This window comes from Salvia hispanica, chromosome 3, assembly GCF_029641045.1.
Source record: "Salvia hispanica isolate PSC_SH4W2 chromosome 3, Shi_PSC_v1, whole genome shotgun sequence".
NCBI classification, from domain to species: Eukaryota; Viridiplantae; Streptophyta; class Magnoliopsida; order Lamiales; family Lamiaceae; genus Salvia; species Salvia hispanica.
Window position 1 is genome coordinate 30,937,973 of NC_142694.1, and position 17,511 is coordinate 30,955,483.

A 17,511-nucleotide genomic window follows, 5' to 3' on the forward strand; every position below is an offset into this window, starting at 1 on the left:
ACAAACTACTAAACACAAACGAATTATAATTTGATTGATTTGAAATGTTCCTATTTCGCAAATCCTTTTCCCAAAATTTCGTGTAACAAAAACGACATGAAAGAGCATTAAAATTTCTCATATGATAGAAAAATTTGGAATATGAAAAGATGTTTATACAAAAATGGTCTAAAGTCAAACTCTAAACCTCCATATTAGCCTAACCTAATATTCGTTCTCAGTAGTAATAATTTACTTTTAAGAAATCTCACTTTAATTATTAGAACAATATTATGAATGTTAATATATAATTTAATAGTACTACATTTATTAATTACAAATAAATTTTAAAAATAATATATAAGTTTAGAAATCTACCAACTTTATGATACTATCAAACACAATATAATTAATCTATCACAAATCATATTTCTTAACAATACTATTATTTTCCTGTAAAACAACAGATCCAGTCAAAATGTGAATGCCGCAATAAAAAAATACTAGCGTTAAATAAAAATTAATTGAATTAAATTTACAGTGTAAATGCCGCAATAAAAAAATACTAGCGTTACTTCAATATTAATTGAATTAATTATGCTTTTTACCCTCGCAAGCAGCTTATTTAATTGAGTTAAATATACATTTAATTTAGTAAACAATGTTGAAGTAGTGTTAACACTTAAAAGCCCTATACATAAAAAACCACAACATATATTAAAATATAATGCTTTTTGTTTGAACTCGTAATTTAGAGTATTTATAAAAAAAATTATTCAGTTAAAATCGAGATTCCTGTACTGATAAAATCATATTTATATCATATAGTAATATACATTTATTCACAATATTTTCGAATCCTAAGACGACTAAGTGGGCCCCACTTCCATAAATCAAATTTCTGCGTAATTAAAAAACACAGAAAGTGAGAAAACAAGCCTCGAAAATAATGCTAGAGAGAGAGACGAAGAGAGACAGTGGAGTTTTGTCATCTTTCTTCTCACATCCTTGTCCACCGAATAGCCTTCTGAGAATCAGAAAAGCCCATCATTCTCTTTAGGGTTTTCCACTCAATCTCAAAAGAGAGAAAAGGCTCAAATTTTGCAGCAATTTTCTTCATTAAAGGAGTGAGCTTTTGAATTTATATTTATATTAGATCTCTGAAACCTTCAGGTAGCTTAGTTTTACCGCAGCTGATCGCATCTATCTGAGAAATTTGTTTGTTAATTAATGTTTAGCGTTACACTACCTTTCATTTCTTGTAAAAATCTAATCTTTCTGTATTTTATATTGTTATTGTTTTTGAATTTTTGAATTTAAGGTAAATTTCGAAATGGGTAATTATTCTTGTGAAGTTGACATGGTTGGATAATGAGAATCTATTTCTCAGGTTTGATGTATGATTGAATGGGATTGGCATTTTGCACCATTTTTTACTGGTTTGATAGTTACTGTTTTCCTTCTTTATTTGATTTGGGATTGTGGATTTGATGTTTTGCAAAAATGGAAGGAGTTATTTTTTTGATGGATGCATTAACTATTTTTTTTTTGCAGAAAAAGATATGATATTTTCAATTTATGAGTAATTGGGCATTATTTCTGAATTTAATGCTGTTGAATGGTGGTGTTAATGCTTATGTTATCCCTGATTGTTGATGCAGGTGAATGTGGTGAATGTTCTGATCTGATAGTTGTAAGAAATTAGTTGGCAAAGCTCGTTGATTTCGGAGGTTTAGTTTCGTAGTTTCAGAAATAATTAGGCTCTTGAGAGATGGAACTCTCTGATTCTCTGATTTGAGTTGTTGCACATTGATCTGTTACAAAGGATGGGTTCATTTCGTGGGAATTGTGAAATAATGGAGGTAAAGGATGAACGGAGTGTAACGCGACAGCCTCAATCGTTTCGTCAGTCAAAGAAAGACCAGAAGCCTCCGATCATTAAAAAAGGAATGAACAAGACGTTGGAAGATGACATCAATAAGCTTTTCGAAGGAGTGAATCTCAGATCAACGAAAAGTCTTGATCTTTCAGATGTGCGGAGAAACCCTTCAAAGAAGCCGATGAGGGGTGTTGGTTCTCATTCTCCCGGGATTGGATTCTCTGAGCCCGTCTCTTTGAAGCAGGCTCTTAGGGGATTGTGCATTTCTCAGGCAGCGGAGATGGCTGCTGTGAAACGGAAGTCGCTGCCAGCATCTCCTAGAGTCTCGGAAGCTGGGAAAATCGCTAATATTTACAGGTCTGTTGTGGTTGAAACCGGTGAATCTAGCTGTTCTTCGGTTGAAAGTGAAGCACGAAGGATAGAAATATCTCTGGTTCCGGAGCAGAGTGCCTCGTGTTCTTCTGGAACCTTGCCACCGTCAACATTCCAAGGTCCTAATTTTTCTCCCTGTTTAGATGATAAAGCGACTTTAAAGAATAAACTACATAAGTCACGAGATCCCGGTCATCAACTGGATGAATGTGACAATGTAGGAAAGTCTCCTGTCAAAGAAGATACTGGCTTATGTTCTGCCAGCAAGCTGCCTCGGAAGCTTCAAGATTCTGCTCTTCGACCGGCTGCCGTAGTTATGGAGGGTGCAGAGTTGAACATTGCGCATAATAAAATAATACCTGTTTCGGAAGCTGATATGCAGAATTCGGGAGTAGGCCTACAGGAAGAAGACTGCTGTTCAGTTTCTGTTCTGCCCCGAGACGATGCTCATGATAATCATCTAAAGGAAGACCTGAAAAGTTCTGGCTCAAGCAAAGCTGCGAACGTCCCCATCAAGGAAGTTCCCGCTTCCTCGAATGTAGTTGAAAAGGCAGCACCGAAGGTAAGACGGAAGTCTAGGCTACAGACGGTGTCTTCATCCAGTGTGGTTAAAGGAAACAAAGAAGGTACATCTCGTGCGGTCAAGCCAGTTGGCAGAAACAAGAACATCGTTATAAAGAAAGCAAAGAAGGTAACGATATATACTGATGGAAGCTCAAAAGGATCTCATGACGTAGATACTGCTCAGGACCATGGTTCAGAGCAAGTAATCTGCCAGAGGTGTCAGTGTTCTTTGAGGGATTCGAGTAAGGATTCCTGCAAGGATCCCTTGGATAGTGCCGGGGTTCAGGTTCCAACGGCTGGCACGGATTCTGATGCGAATAAAGATACCTCTGTTGCTAAAAGTATCATGGTTTCCAAACAAGGTGAAAAATGGGATCTTTCTCAGAGCTCGAACAGCAGTAATTGCGACTTCAGTAGTAGCAACACGAGCCTCAGCGACGAGAGCAATCTGAGTGGCTCAACGTGCAATAATAAGCCGCACATGTCGAAGGACGTCAGGTGGGAAGCAATCAACCACATAAGAAAGAAGTATGGTTTTCTAGGGCTGAATCACTTCAACCTACTGAAAAAACTTGGTTCTGGAGATATCGGTTCGGTGTATCTTGCTGAATTGATAAGAACGGAATGCCTTTTTGCCATAAAGGTAATGGATAATGAGTTCTTAGCAAAAAGGAAAAAGATGCCTCGAGCTCAAACTGAAAGAGAAATTCTCAAAATGCTGGATCATCCGTTTCTCCCGACTCTCTACGCCCAGTTTACCTCGGATAATTTGTCCTGTTTAGTTATGGAGTTTTGTCCCGGTGGAGATCTACATGTGCTCAGGCAGAAGCAACCCGGTCGATATTTTCCTGAACAGGCTGCAAGGTATGGTATTTAAGGCTCATAGTTCGTTTTTCGTTTTTCGTTTTCTGCTTTTACGCCATAGAAAGTAATGCATTCACTTAATACAAAACATAAAGAGGAAATTCACTGGCTTTTGAAGGGGCTTTAGAAAGTGCTTGGATATAGATTTTATATTTGAACGTGCTGAGGTATACGATATTTGGAGCTAATGGATGAGTAGCAAATATAGTATAGTAACTATAAAACCTTGGCGATTTTGTCGGATATACGTTATGCATAGTAATATATACCGAAAAACATCACTAGGTCATTAGGTTTGGTTTGCTGGCCTTCTCGGTTTGCTTTCTGTTACTTCCTTTGCTCTTATTGTGATCGACTTTGCATTTTCTGATTCAAAATGATTCTATGCTGTCAAGAACCATTCCGTGTATGTGTCCGATGATTGAGCGTATTCGATGATAATAGACGTGTTGATGAGGCACATAAAGCAAACCTTTCTCTATTTAGCTGTTAGACTCTGTTTCGTTTCCTATCCACGCCCGCATTTTCGTGTTCGTATAGTCTTTGCTCATAATTACCTTTTGCAGATTCTATGTTGCTGAGGTCCTCCTCGCTCTCGAGTATCTACACATGCTCGGCATTGTGTACAGAGATCTAAAACCGGAGAACATCATGGTCCGTGAGGACGGTCACATCATGCTGACAGATTTCGACCTGTCCCTGAGATGTTCCGTGAACCCAACCCTCGTAAAATCATCCTCATTAGCAATGGAACCTCCCCGGATCTCGGGTCCATGTGCAGGTTCCAACTGCATCGATCCATTCTGCACCGGGCCTTCGTGCGAAGTCTCGTGCTTTAGCCCCGGGCTAAATTCGGCAGCCAGAGCAAGGAAGCTGAAAGCCGACGCCGCACGCCAAGCCAGGCTGCTCCCGCAGCTCGTAGCCGAGCCAACAGAGGCGCGCTCCAACTCCTTCGTCGGTACACACGAGTACTTAGCGCCCGAGATCATCAAGGGTGAGGGCCACGGCAGCGCTGTCGACTGGTGGACGTTCGGTGTCTTCCTCTACGAGCTTCTGTACGGGAAGACGCCGTTCAAGGGTACCAATAACGACGAGACGCTAGCGAATGTGGTGTTGCAGAACCTTCGATTTCCTGACTCCCCCATCGTTAGTTTCCAGGCGAGGGATCTGATCCGAGGGCTACTGGTGAAGGAGCCCGAGAATCGGCTCGGGACGCAAACCGGAGCTGCCGAGATTAAGCGGCACCCTTTCTTCGATGGACTGAACTGGGCGCTGATACGCTGCGCCGTACCCCCTCAGATACCGGAGTTCTTCGAGAGTGAAATTCCGCAACCGGCGCCGGCGCAGGATGCCGGTGACTGTTTCGAGTTCGAGTTGTTCTGAAACAAATTAAGGGTAGTTTAAGTCTGTTTTATTTTTTCAGCTGAATTTGTAATATATACTCTCCATAATATGTATTAGTACTGTTTAATAGAGTTGTTCCACATGATGAGTTAGTGCGAAAAAAGTTGAGATATTTCTATATCGGAGATTCTAGTCATCACAGTCGTACAAATCATAGTTGGAGGTTCGAGTTATCACTAATTATATGTCAATTTAGGCTTTTACCAACAATTGTCCTAGCTATGAATGTGGTAAACGCAAAAGAAGTTGAGATATTTCTATATCGGAGATTCGAGTTATCACAGTCGTGCAAATCATAGTCGGAGGTTCGAGTTATCACTAATTATATGTCAATTTAGGCTTTTACCAACAATTGTCCTAGCTATGAATGTGGTAAACGCAAAAGAAGTTGAGATATTTCTATATCGGAGATTCGAGTTATCACAGTCGTGCAAATCATAGTCGGAGGTTCGAGTTATCACTAATTATATGTCAATTTAGGCTTTTACCAACAATTGTCCTAGCTATGAATGTGGTAAACGCAAAAGAAGTTGAGATATTTCTATATCGGAGATTCGAGTTATCACAGTCGTGCAAATCATAGTCGGAGGTTCGAGTTATCACTAATTATATGTCAATTTAGGCTTTTACCAACAACTGTCCTAACTTTGAATGTTAGATTTTTTTCCAAATTACCGAAATGTCCAAAGCTATGTTGCCAGTTGCCGTCATCTGAGATGGCATGTCAAAATGTCTAACTAGACAAAAGCGTTGCTTAACAACAAAATACATTGAATATTAAAAGTTCTAACATAATTGATTATCAAAACGACATTATTTTAATCGGTTCATTGTCATTTCAACGCTAATTTTGTCATATCATATCCACGTCATTTAAAACTGTCACACAAGATTATTGTGGGAATTCGGCGACACACAAAAAATTGATGTTAATTGCAATAGAGTAATGATAAACAACCAAATTTTGTACAACCAAAATAAGGTAATATTAATATTTGATGTATTAATTATATATTAAAATCATAAATATAGTAAGTGGATAAGTTAAAAAGACTTGTTAGTATTTAACCTCATTTTTATTTTTATATTTGAATTTTCTTTCTATTATTTTTAAATTTTGAATTAAAGTATGCACTAAATAAAATTAATGGTTCCAAAAAGTTAAAAAAAATATACATAAATCATAAATATATGACCATAATATTATACACTTTCCATATATATGCATCCATATATTTTAATATAATGCATAAATAAACCTATTTTTATACAAATAAATTAGTTTTTGGTTGTACAAAATTTGGTCACATAGATTTATTGATTGCAATAAAGTCTCTTTTTGGTTACTTATTGCGCACTGTTTTGACATCTAAATTATTAATCTTTGTGTACGGACTATTAGATTAAAATAATTTTGATATAAGGCATCTTCGAAACCACCATTATAATTTATGTGTCTACGTTTATTTGCCCTAAAAAGGCACTTTGATGAACATTTTGGTGAGATCTGTCGTTAGTGAAGCAGTCATGATTTTTCCATCGATGTAGTGTCAATTTATAGTGATAAAAACATAATTAATGTCATTCACAATATGTTAACGTCCTAGATAAAAGTATAGAACAAATAATGTATAAATTGTGCATTAGCATATAACTTGATAATAATTTTATGATGCAATTACTATGTTTTAATTATATCTAAGGAAACATCACTCGTTGATTGTACCAATCGACACAAACCTAATATCATGTTGTCGTGTCAATTTATATCATGATGTTGAGTTGATGACCCTATTTTATTGCCTTGTTCAATCAAATCACCGAAACGTGCAAATAAACACAACTTCACTAAGCAAAAAATAATCCAAAGACTACTTCCAAGTGTATTAAAAATGTGTATGACAATTGATTTAGCAAGTATGTATACTATGAGTCTCTATTTCCATCACGAATTTAAAGAAACATTAATATTTTTAAAAATAATCGAAATCTAAGGGTCTGGTCTAGTGGCAAGGGACTGTTCTTCCTTAACCAAATAATTAGGGGATCGATCATTGTCTTTGGGTATGAAGCAGCTTTAAATCCTTAAATCAGTTGTTCCATCCTTCAAGGTTCCTACAAATCAGCACGAAGAGTAGTCACTTGGCACGTCGGTAGATACCCTCGGTCTAATAACAGAAATGGAAGCCCGTTTTTTTCTAGAGATATGAATCTAATACTCCACTAAATCGTTACTCACATTTTAAGAATATAAAACTAATAGTGTTGTTTCTTAAAAATAAAAACTACTGTATTTCCATTTTTGTTCAACCTTTAAAAACATAAACTTTCAATTTTAGAAAGTAGATCATACAATCCACTAACACTACTTCCAATATTTTTTTTCTTCTTGTAACTTACTTTACTCAATTCTCTCTCACTTACCAATTGTGCATTAAAAGTTTCAAAAAATATTATTTTTTAAAGATGAGGTAGTATAAAATGGGATCCAACCATAGTGAAATAATTTCTTAAATCAAAATGGATGTTTAAATAGTGGAGACGAGAGTAGTATAAAATTTAAATAAAAAATGAGAAAAATTGGCAGATGGAAACAATAAATTGGTAATGGAAAAAGGTGGCCATTATTGAAAGCTATCCACCTTTTCACATCGATCTACCAATGCCGGCGAGAAATCAATCAAAATCGGCTGCGCCACCTATCGCAGAGCCTACTGCTCACGCCCAACCACCTTCCTTTAAATCACACCTACCTCCTTCAAACGCCGCTGCATCATTATCCTAATTCACATCACATCGCTCTATCTCTATATCTACGCTCTCGCTTCCCCTCTCCAATACCTTTCCAGATCCAAAATGAATTACCAGCAGCCCAAGGAGAGGAAGCTCAATTCCAAGCTCGACCGCGAGGTCACCTACGAGGAGTGCCGCAAAAACCACGCCGCCAGCATCGGCAAGTACGCCGTCGACGGCTGCTGCGAGTTCATGCCTGCCGGCGAGGACGGCACCGCCGCCGCCTTGAGGTGCGCCGCCTGCAACTGCCACCGGAATTTTCACAAGAAGGTGCGGCGCTGATCGATCGATGTTGATTTGATGTTGAATTTTTCATTCATTCATTGCGAATCGAATAATTGTATAATTGAGATCTCGAGAATTTTGAATTGCTTTATTGTTCATTGTTGTTAGGGTTTTTCGAATTGGGGATGAATCGATTGTACTCGTATGCTTCGCCTTCGCGGATGGAAATTAGGGATTTTTCAATTTTCGATCAATATTTTGCTTATATTTCTGCATGCACGCATGGGGTGAAATTAGATGTTTTCATTTCTAATTGTTTTTTATTTACCAACATTATGAAAATTTCTATGCCATAATTTGTGTTTGCAATTCGAACTCTTTTACCGCGTTACTGTCTAAATTAACGGCTACTTAATATAAAAATTAATTACAAATTTTTATATATGGGTTTGGGTGATTTAAATTTTATTGCACACACTTTTATATATATGTCATTTCATGTAATTTGAACTATAGTGTATTGAGTGCATTTTCTTTAAAAGGATCTGGGGTTTTGATCTGATTTTTAATTTTTTAATATTGAAGTTGAAATTTTGGTTGTGTTATTTTGCCGGAATATCTTTTGATAAGGTGGATTTCTTTTGTAAAGAAATTAGAATGAGTCAATGACATCTTTTTCATATTTTGATGTTGGAAAGTAACATATAGTACTACTTATCTAGCTTGATTTATCATTTTATTCATGTAACTAAATTATTGAAAAAAATGAGCTTTTTTTTATAAAAATTACAAAATTAAAAATATTAATAACAATTTTTAATGTATTATAATGTAATTAAATATAGTATAAAACAAATAAATAACGTTAAACTAAACAATGAGTATATCTTAGTTGATCTGGAACGTACGGAATAAAATGATTTTTCAAATATTTGAGTCAAACTAAGAGACCGGAAAAAGAAGACATTTTTGGATACTTGTGTTGTTGAATAGAAGTGGGTGTCCAAACCTTTCTCACACAACGGAGTTGTCAATCGATTGAGTGAAAATTATCAGATTTTAGAGTGATGATTGATACCAAGCTTGTGTCCTCGGTTCCCAATCATGCATTATTGCATTAGCTCGTGTTTTGCCGTTGTTATTGTTGCTTGTGTTTCTTAGTTACTTTAAGCCGTTGGCGTTGTCTTAGTTATTTTAGGTTGTTGGCGTTGTTTTGCCTTTAATTTTTTAGTTGGGGATATTATTGTATTTTTTTATTTTTTATTTTGCGGTTTGACTTTTAACCATTTATTTCGAGCCTTTGATCGTCGCATGCAAGCTCGAGCCTTTTTCGATAAATATAAAAACATTAAGTATGTAGCATATCAGAATTTTGATATTAGAGTGTGTTGTAATCTTCAATCAAACTTAATCACGAAATCATATACTCCCTCCGTTCCCTCATAGTTGAGGCGAAACTTTTTGGTACGGAGTTTAAGAAATGAATGTTGAGTGTGTTAAATAAATAGATAAAAAAGTAAGAAAGAGAAAAAAGTAGAGAGAATAAAGTAAAAAGTGAATAAAGTAGAGAGAATAAAGTAAGAGAGAGTAAAGTAAGAAAGAGAAAAAAGTTACTAAATGGAAATGACTCAACTATAAGGGAACTTTCCGAAATAGAAAAATGACTCAATTATGAAGGAACTGAGGGAATAGATAAAAGTAGGTATACTCCACAAAAAAATTATTAATTCCTACGTTACATATAAGGATGTAGAAGTAATTTTATTCAATTTTGACTTTTCGGATATTATATACAGTTTGAGTTCAAATCGTTATATTATATAGCTTGAATTTCAATTTTGGTTTTTTATTGATATTTCAATTTGGTTCGATTTTAATCTTCAAAAAATGTAATTTGTTGATTCGATTTTGCTCAAAAAATGAAATGAAAAGGAGTGATGAGGTCATATAAAAAACAAAAACAAAACGATAGCAAATCTTCAAAATGCGTCTTCGATTAAATTTGAAAATCCCATTATATTTCGAAGTCAAGATCAGTATTCTTATCTCATCGCCTCTCAATCTCCTCCAGAGAACTCTGCCATTCCTGAAATTGCTGGTAATGCTTCTTTCCCTCAACTCTACAAGCTCTTTTTAAAGTTCGTGATGAGCTCGAGCTAACCGATTGTTGATATTTGGTGTTTTATTATAGAATTAGTTGGTAGATTTAGGTTCGCTTTGTTTGCCTACATCAATTTTACTGTGGCGATGATCTTCGATGCTTTGATGAAATTTCTCTAGGGTTTCTCTTTCACCGTTTTAAGCCTCATGATTCAGCTGCTTCAAGTTGTTGTTAAGCTGCAATATATTGAGTCACGAAACTCATTTTTTAAATTCATTAAATAATTATCCAAAACGTCACGCATTTAATTTAAATCTGCCAAAATTTTCGACACAGTTGATAGTGACAATAAAACAATGGAGTTTTGAGTTGTAGTGAATTTATAGGCTTTTGCTGTATAAATTCAAAGGAGTTTGATGCTCAATAAATTCATAAGCTTTTGCTGTATAAAATTCAAAGGCGTTTGAAGCTCAGTAAATTTGCAGGCTTTTGCTGTATAAATTCAAAGGAGTTTGAAGCTCAGTAAATTTATAGGCTTTTGCAGTATAATTGAGCAGCTATGGACGATGCAAAAGCGCTTCAATTCATCGAAGAAGTGACTGAGAATGCGGACAAGGTGCAGCAAGCTACATTAGCCGGAATACTATCCGAAAACAGAGAGACTGAATATCTGAAGCGTTTCAATCTCGATGGCGCCACGGATCGGGAGGCGTTCAAGTCAAAAGTTCCGGTGGTAACCTATGAAGATATCCTGCCTTTCATCCGACGAATAGCTGACGGAGATCGCTCCCCGATTTTGACCTCACAACCCGTCTCTGATTTCATCATCAGGTGCTGATGAAATTTGCTTTTCCCCTGCTTGAATTTGTTCTCAGCAATTCTGTTTTGCTTCAACAGCAGCGGAACTTCAGGTGGCGAAGGAAAACTCATTCCAGCCATTAAACAAGATCAGGATATCCGACTAAAGCAATTCTTTCTTGCTCGTGCTATTCTCAACCGGTAATCACACAAATATATAGTACTATACTATAGGAGATGGTTCATTTCAGAACTGATATGTTTCTTTAAAATGAGAACTATATCGGTTCGTTGATACATTTTATATCAGTTTCATGAAACATATTAGTTGCTGAAGTATATTAGTTCGTTGATTCATGAATATTTGTAGGGTTTTGAGATACCAACTGATATAAATGTATCAAGGAACTGATATTATTCTCATTTAACCACTGAAGTGAACCACTCCCTAAATATATATACATTGATTGCATTTTCTTAAGAATTGTTATGACAGAACAGGCACGTGAAGGGGCTGGACGAAGGTAAATCCCTGCACTTCATGTTTATAAAGCCCGAGAGAAGGACGAAGGGTGGGCTCATGGTCCGCTCCGCGATCACCAGGTTATTCAAAGTCGATATAAAAAATATGCCTGCTGATGCAATGAAGTCATCATCAAGCCCGTATGAAGCCGTGTGCTGTGAGGATATATTCCAGAGCATGTATACTCAGATGCTCTGCGGGCTTTATGAGCGGGAACGTATTATCCGAGTCGGGGCCATCTTTGCCTCAGGCCTACTACGGGTCATCAGGTTTCTCCAGCTCAACTGGCGAGAACTAACTCGTGATATCCGGACCGGGTCGCTCGACTCGAGAGTGGATGATCAAGCGATCCGCGGGTGCATGGGCCGGGTGCTGCGGCCCGAACCGGAGCTGGCCAACTTGCTAGCACGGGAATGCGAGAAGGATAACTGGGAAGGGATCATCACTAGGATTTGGCCTAATGCCAAATTTATTGACACGATAGTGACCGGTTCGATGTCACAATATATCCCAACCGTTGATTACTACAGCGGCGGATTGCCGGTGGTCAGCACTGTGTACGTCTCGTCGGAGTGCGCGGTCGGAATTAATTTCGATCCCTTCTGCAATCCTTCCGAAGTCTCCTATACGTTCATGCCACAGGCAGCCTACATGGAGTTCCTGCCTCTTGACGACCCGGAGTTTTCCGAAACGGTGGACATGGTGAACGTTGAGATAGGAAAGGAATACGAGCTCGTCGTCACCACCTACAACGGTCTGTACCGGTACAGAGTTGGCGACATTTTCCGAGTCACCGGGTTCCACAACTCCGCGCCGCAGTTTCGGTTCCTCGCGCGGCGGAACGTCCTGCTCAGCATCGATGCGGATAAAACCGACGAGACCACTCTTCAGGGCGCGGTGGAGAGGGCGTACAAACTGCTCGACGAGTCCAAAGTGGTCGTGGTGGACTACACGAGCTACGCGGACACCACGACGATCCCTGGCCACTATGTGATATTCTGGGAGTTGCTGTTGAAGGATCCGGATGGTTGGCCTAGTGGCGAAGTGGTTGAGCAGTGTTGCCTTGCGATGGAGGAGGCAATGGATTCAGTGTACCGGCGGTGTCGGGTGGTCGACAAGTCGATCGGGCCGTTGGAGATTCGGATTGTGGAGAGGGGGAGTTTTGAAGAGCTGATGGACTATGCTGTGGAGAAGAGGAGTGCTACTTTTAGTCAGTATAAAACGCCCAAGTGTGTGAAGTTGAAGGAAATGGTGGAGCTTCTCAACAAGAGAGTTGTGGCTGCGCATTTTAGCCCAGCTCTTCCACATTGGGCGGCGGAGGAGCGCCTCTGATCTGAATAAATTATTGTGCATTCCCAAAGATGTATGAGAATTTTTTTCTATACCTCTTGTGTAACAATATTTTACTAGTATAATACTTACACTTGTATAGGAACACTTATTTGGTAATCAGAGCTATGTTATACAACTATATATCTTGCTTATATTATTCATTCAGTCCCTTAAGGATAGCAAGTTTTAAAATGATAATACAAGTTTTAAAGCGGGAGAGAAAGAGCAAATATAAGGGAAGTATTATCAGTGAATAGTAAATCTCACATTATTAATAGTATTAGTGAAATATATGAAATATTAAATTGTTATTTGAGTGAATTACAAAAATAGTGTCTGGACTATGCGTTTATCTCGCCATTAGTCTCTGGACTTTCAAAATATCCTCAGACAACCCTGGACTAAGCGTTTATCTCGAAAATGGTCATTTTTCACTGTTTCGGGACGAAAATACCCTTTTAGGGGGTTTTGGGGAGTTTGGGCAATTTGGTCTTTTTATATTTTAAATCTGATATTATTTCAGTCATGTATAAAATCTGATATTATTTCAAAATTATCATTCTTCTTACTTTTTGCCATCCTTCACTTTGTTTTTTTATTTCAATATTAGATTTAATTTTATAAAATTAAATTTTAAATTTCATTTTTTAAATATCAATAAATTTTTTTAATTAAAACTATTAATTCATAGACACTATAAATATTGATTAAAACTATTAATTTTTTTTATTTAATATAATATTTAGCTGAATTGAAGAAATACAGATTAATCATGATGGAAAAATAAGAGCTATTCTATTTAGCATTGGTTCAGTTGTTATAATTGCTTGTGATTAAACATTATGAAGTTGACTAATAATTTGATACTACTAAAATTTGATATAGAAGAATTTTTGTTGAAATTTTCTAATTAATTTTGATTGTTTTCAAATTAAACGAAAATTATATTAGTTTTACATTAGATGCATATTTATCTCAAAATAAATCGTGTTATATGATCTATTTATGATTAAAACTATTAAATATTAATTAAAACTAAGGCATCGTCGTACGTTATTGATTAAATATTAGACACTATCAAATATTGATTAAAACTATTAATTTGTTATTTAATAATAATTTTAATAATTAATAAAAAGTTATTGATATTTAAAAATCAAAATTTAAATTTAAATTTTATAAAATTAAATCTAATATTTAAATAAAGAAATAAAGTGAAGCGTAGTAAAAAGGAAGAAGAATGATAATTTGAAAATAATATCAGATTTAGTACATCACTTAAATAATATCAGATTTAAAATGTTAAAAGTGTAAAAAAGACCAAATTGTCCACTCCCCCCTCCCCCCAAACCCCCAAAAGGGTATTTTCGTCCCGAAACAGTGAAAAATGACCATTTTCGAGATAAACGCTTAGTCCAGGATTGTCTGGGGATATTTTGAAAGTCCAGGGACTAATGGCGAGATAAACGCATAGTTCGGGGACTTTTTTTTTAGTTCACTCTTGTTACTTTTAATAAATTGTAGAGTAATAAGTTATTTAAAAGATTCTAAATTATTACTCCTATTATATAATTTTAAGGTACAGATCAAAATAGAAATACTACTATACTATTTTTAGGAGACACAAAGAGTATTTCTTTACAAGAGACAATGAGCAGCCTTCATTCGGATTTTTTTTATATTTTTCTTGAGTTGAAAACAAAAAATCGGATCGTAGGTTAGAGAATTTTTGGAATTGTATATTCAAAATTCACTAATCTTGATCAAATATCAATCATAATGTATTATGTATATTCTACAGTAGAATTCTAATAGAATATTTATTTAGAAAAAGGGTGTAGCGGGAATCGAACCCGCATTGTTAACTTGGAAGGCTAGGTTTATAGTCTACTTGGATTAAGTTATAACGTCTCTAATTCAAACACTTTTCATTCCTAAACTACTGCATTTAAATTAAAAATCCGTTTAAAAAGTGAGGTATGGACTCATAAAATAAAAATAAAATTAAGATAAAAATAAAAAAGAAAATTAAAACGGATAAATGCTGTTTCAATGAAATTTTAAATTCCGAATATATTTATATCCGTGGTTTACCCTTTTTGTGTCTCTGTGTCTCTGAGCTCTACAATTAGCCATCGGTAGATTTGATAGAGGAATTGAATTTCCGCATACACTTTCTTACAAATCGGAATCCCCTCCGCCGCTGCCACCGTAGATTCTGAAATTGTTGGTAATGTTTTCTTTCCCCTGAACTTTTAAAGCTTTTTATTTGGTTAGGGACCGATTGTTGATATTTGTTGTTGTACAACTGTGTTGTCGGATTAATTGGTAGATTTAGGTTTGATTTGTTGACCTTTATCAATTTTACTGTGGGGATGAGGTTCTATGCTTTGATGAAATTTCTCTAGGGTTTGTTCTTTTGCCGCTTTAAATTTTAAATCTTCATCACATCCAAGTTATCTTATGTTTCAGCTGCTTCGAATTGTTATTAGATGCTCAAACCTACTTTTGCAATTAAACAGAGAGTCTCATGCTTCCTAATAAATACTAACAATTTAAAACTATCAACAATAATGAAGTTATTGAATAGAATCACATAATCAAGAACGGAAGAATGAAATCTGTTTAATGCAAACTCAAAGTACTAACTACACCTAACCATTAAGAACAAGAAAGATTATCAATTATAAGAAGATGAACAAAAGTCCAATGCACAAGATTGCGTTCCACTCTCACAGACTTCTCTCCCACTCTCACAGACTTCTCTCCGTTTCTATCTTATTATCATATGATCAGATTCTATCTCTTTAAATAAGATCTTGATGAATATTCATAGTTGCTCGAGTGACTGCTATTTCATTCCTCAATGTACATGTGTAGAGTTAGTTGATTTTTGCAGCTCCTTTCCAACGCCTGTAACTGACTTTTATAACTGATTTAGCTCAATGGTTGCAGCTTTGTCTTGCTCATCCATTTCTCAACAAATAAGATATGAATGTGGTCTTAGATTGTTTGCTAAATTAGTAAAAAGCCACAAATTTGATATCTAGCTGAGTAAGTGAGATAGATTGGAAAGTTGTTTTGTTGATCATTTGTATGATGAATTTTAGTTCAAATTGCCAACATAGCTATGGATTTCCTAGCTTCTAAGCATAATTTTTCTGATTTGTTCCACAGGATCTTGTTGCAGGAACCATGCCAAAGGTGAAGACAAACCGAGTAAAGATACCAGAGGGGTGGGAGCTGATTGAACCGACTCTTCGTGAACTACAAGCAAAGATGAGAGAAGGTTCTTTGATAGTTTGATTGTTATTGACAATAATCTATTTTATTTGAACATTTGCATTATTCTAATCTTATCTTGTGACTTGGGTGTTAATTGGTTCATATATGTGTCTGCTTGCTGTCTTCTCAAATTGTGTTCTTAGTTTCTTACATCCTTGCCTGTCATTTTTTTGCGGCAGCTGAGAATGACCCACATGATGGTAAAAGGAAATGTGAGGCCCTGTGGCCTATTTTCAAAATAGCCCATCAGAAGAGTAGATATATATATGATCTCTATCACAGGAGGAAGGAAATCTCCAAGGAATTATATGAGTTCTGCTTGGATCAGGGTTATGCAGACCGTAACTTAATCGCAAAGTGGAAAAAGGTATGCCCTTATTCAAGATTTTCTACAATGATAATGCAAGTCCTCTTTGTTTCTGTTAGTGCACACTAGATTTGGAAATCTTTGTTTGAGGAAGTAACATACAAGACTGATTGTTGTATCAAATAAGTATAATGTTAAAAACGAAGATTACTATAATGCACATTACAATATTACATACTCTTACAAATTCTCATGATAATTGTTTTGATGGCAGCCTGGTTATGAAAGGCTTTGTTGCCTGAGGTGCATGCAGCCTCGAGACCATAACTTTCAAACTACTTGCGTCTGCCGAGTCCCAAAGCACTTACGTGAGGAAAAGGTTATTGAATGTGTGCACTGTGGCTGTAATGGCTGTGCAAGCGGGGATTAAGGACTGCAGAGCCAAAACTGAATCAACGAGCACAACTCATTTGTACTGAAGTTTTCAGGCACAGCATTTCTAAACTCTTGTTTATGCTTAAACTTGAAAACATGTTCACTTTTTCTGTTTTCATTTGACATTGTGGCGATGTAATGAAAGTATATTATCTGATTAATGTCAACTATGTTAGCATAAAACCTTTCATAATCATTCAATTTTCTGCAAAAACTCACTTTTCGGAATCCATCTTCTCCAGCTTTTCTTTCCAATATAGGTCTTCATCGTAGTGATAATCCTCGATCTCCAACTTTTAAAATCCAATCCATCAAACTTCTTGATCCTCGATCTTTCCATTGCCTATCGTCGTGATTGGTTACCTAGTTCGTATCCACATGACTTATTTTATCGGAGATTGTCCAATAAAAATACACTCCTACACTCTACAATTGCAAGTAATAAAGGGGATATTTTATGAGAAAAATCCTAGTAAACAGAATTCTACTTTGACTAGAATTCCTCTTAGCCATGAGTTCTAATTGCACAGCATAATTTGTTTCTAGCTCATGACTAAGATATATTCTGCAAAGTTGTTTTCTTCACAAAATTCTTTGAATGTGGCCAATGATCAACCTCAAGATAGTGCGCATTTCTCTTCCTTCTAGAA

General features: G+C 36.1%; 3 protein-coding genes and 1 long non-coding RNA gene across 7 annotated transcripts; all 4 read left to right on the forward strand.

Moving 5' to 3' along the window:
* The first annotated feature begins 926 nt into the window (after window positions 1-926).
* KIPK (KCBP-interacting protein kinase) lies at window positions 927-5,142 on the forward strand. Of its 2 annotated transcripts, none has more exons than XM_089068012.1 (3): window positions 927-1,152; window positions 1,641-3,658; window positions 4,225-5,142. In XM_089068012.1, exons 2-3 carry the CDS (start codon window positions 1,806-1,808, stop codon window positions 5,039-5,041), a joined length of 2,670 nt encoding a protein of 889 aa, XP_088924138.1. In that variant the 5' UTR covers window positions 927-1,152; window positions 1,641-1,805; the 3' UTR covers window positions 5,042-5,142. The 2 variants fall into 2 exon arrangements, with proteins under 2 accessions (XP_088924138.1, XP_088924139.1); XM_089068013.1 differs by having other exon boundaries at window positions 927-1,106.
* A 2,527-nt stretch (window positions 5,143-7,669) lies between these two features.
* Window positions 7,670-8,334, forward strand: LOC125211881 (uncharacterized). Its single transcript, XR_016136994.1, has 2 exons — window positions 7,670-8,125; window positions 8,249-8,334. It is a non-coding gene; the product is annotated as an uncharacterized LOC125211881 (long non-coding RNA).
* A 1,651-nt stretch (window positions 8,335-9,985) lies between these two features.
* Window positions 9,986-12,973, forward strand: LOC125211878 (putative indole-3-acetic acid-amido synthetase GH3.1). 3 transcript variants are annotated; one of them, XM_048111833.2, is made up of 4 exons: window positions 9,986-10,178; window positions 10,726-11,012; window positions 11,079-11,180; window positions 11,481-12,973. In XM_048111833.2, the coding sequence occupies exons 2-4, from the start codon at window positions 10,741-10,743 to the stop codon at window positions 12,832-12,834; spliced, it is 1,728 nt and encodes a 575-aa protein (XP_047967790.1). In that variant the 5' UTR covers window positions 9,986-10,178; window positions 10,726-10,740; the 3' UTR covers window positions 12,835-12,973. The 3 variants fall into 3 exon arrangements, with proteins under 3 accessions (XP_047967790.1, XP_047967788.1, XP_047967789.1); XM_048111831.2 differs by having other exon boundaries at window positions 9,987-10,178; window positions 10,667-11,012; XM_048111832.2 differs by having other exon boundaries at window positions 9,987-10,178; window positions 10,716-11,012.
* A 1,936-nt stretch (window positions 12,974-14,909) lies between these two features.
* On the forward strand, window positions 14,910-17,044 carry LOC125211880 (protein BUD31 homolog 2). The gene is made up of 4 exons (XM_048111836.2): window positions 14,910-15,064; window positions 16,012-16,123; window positions 16,299-16,486; window positions 16,701-17,044. The coding sequence occupies exons 2-4, from the start codon at window positions 16,030-16,032 to the stop codon at window positions 16,854-16,856; spliced, it is 438 nt and encodes a 145-aa protein (XP_047967793.1). The 5' UTR covers window positions 14,910-15,064; window positions 16,012-16,029; the 3' UTR covers window positions 16,857-17,044.
* The last annotated feature ends 467 nt before the right edge of the window (window positions 17,045-17,511 follow it).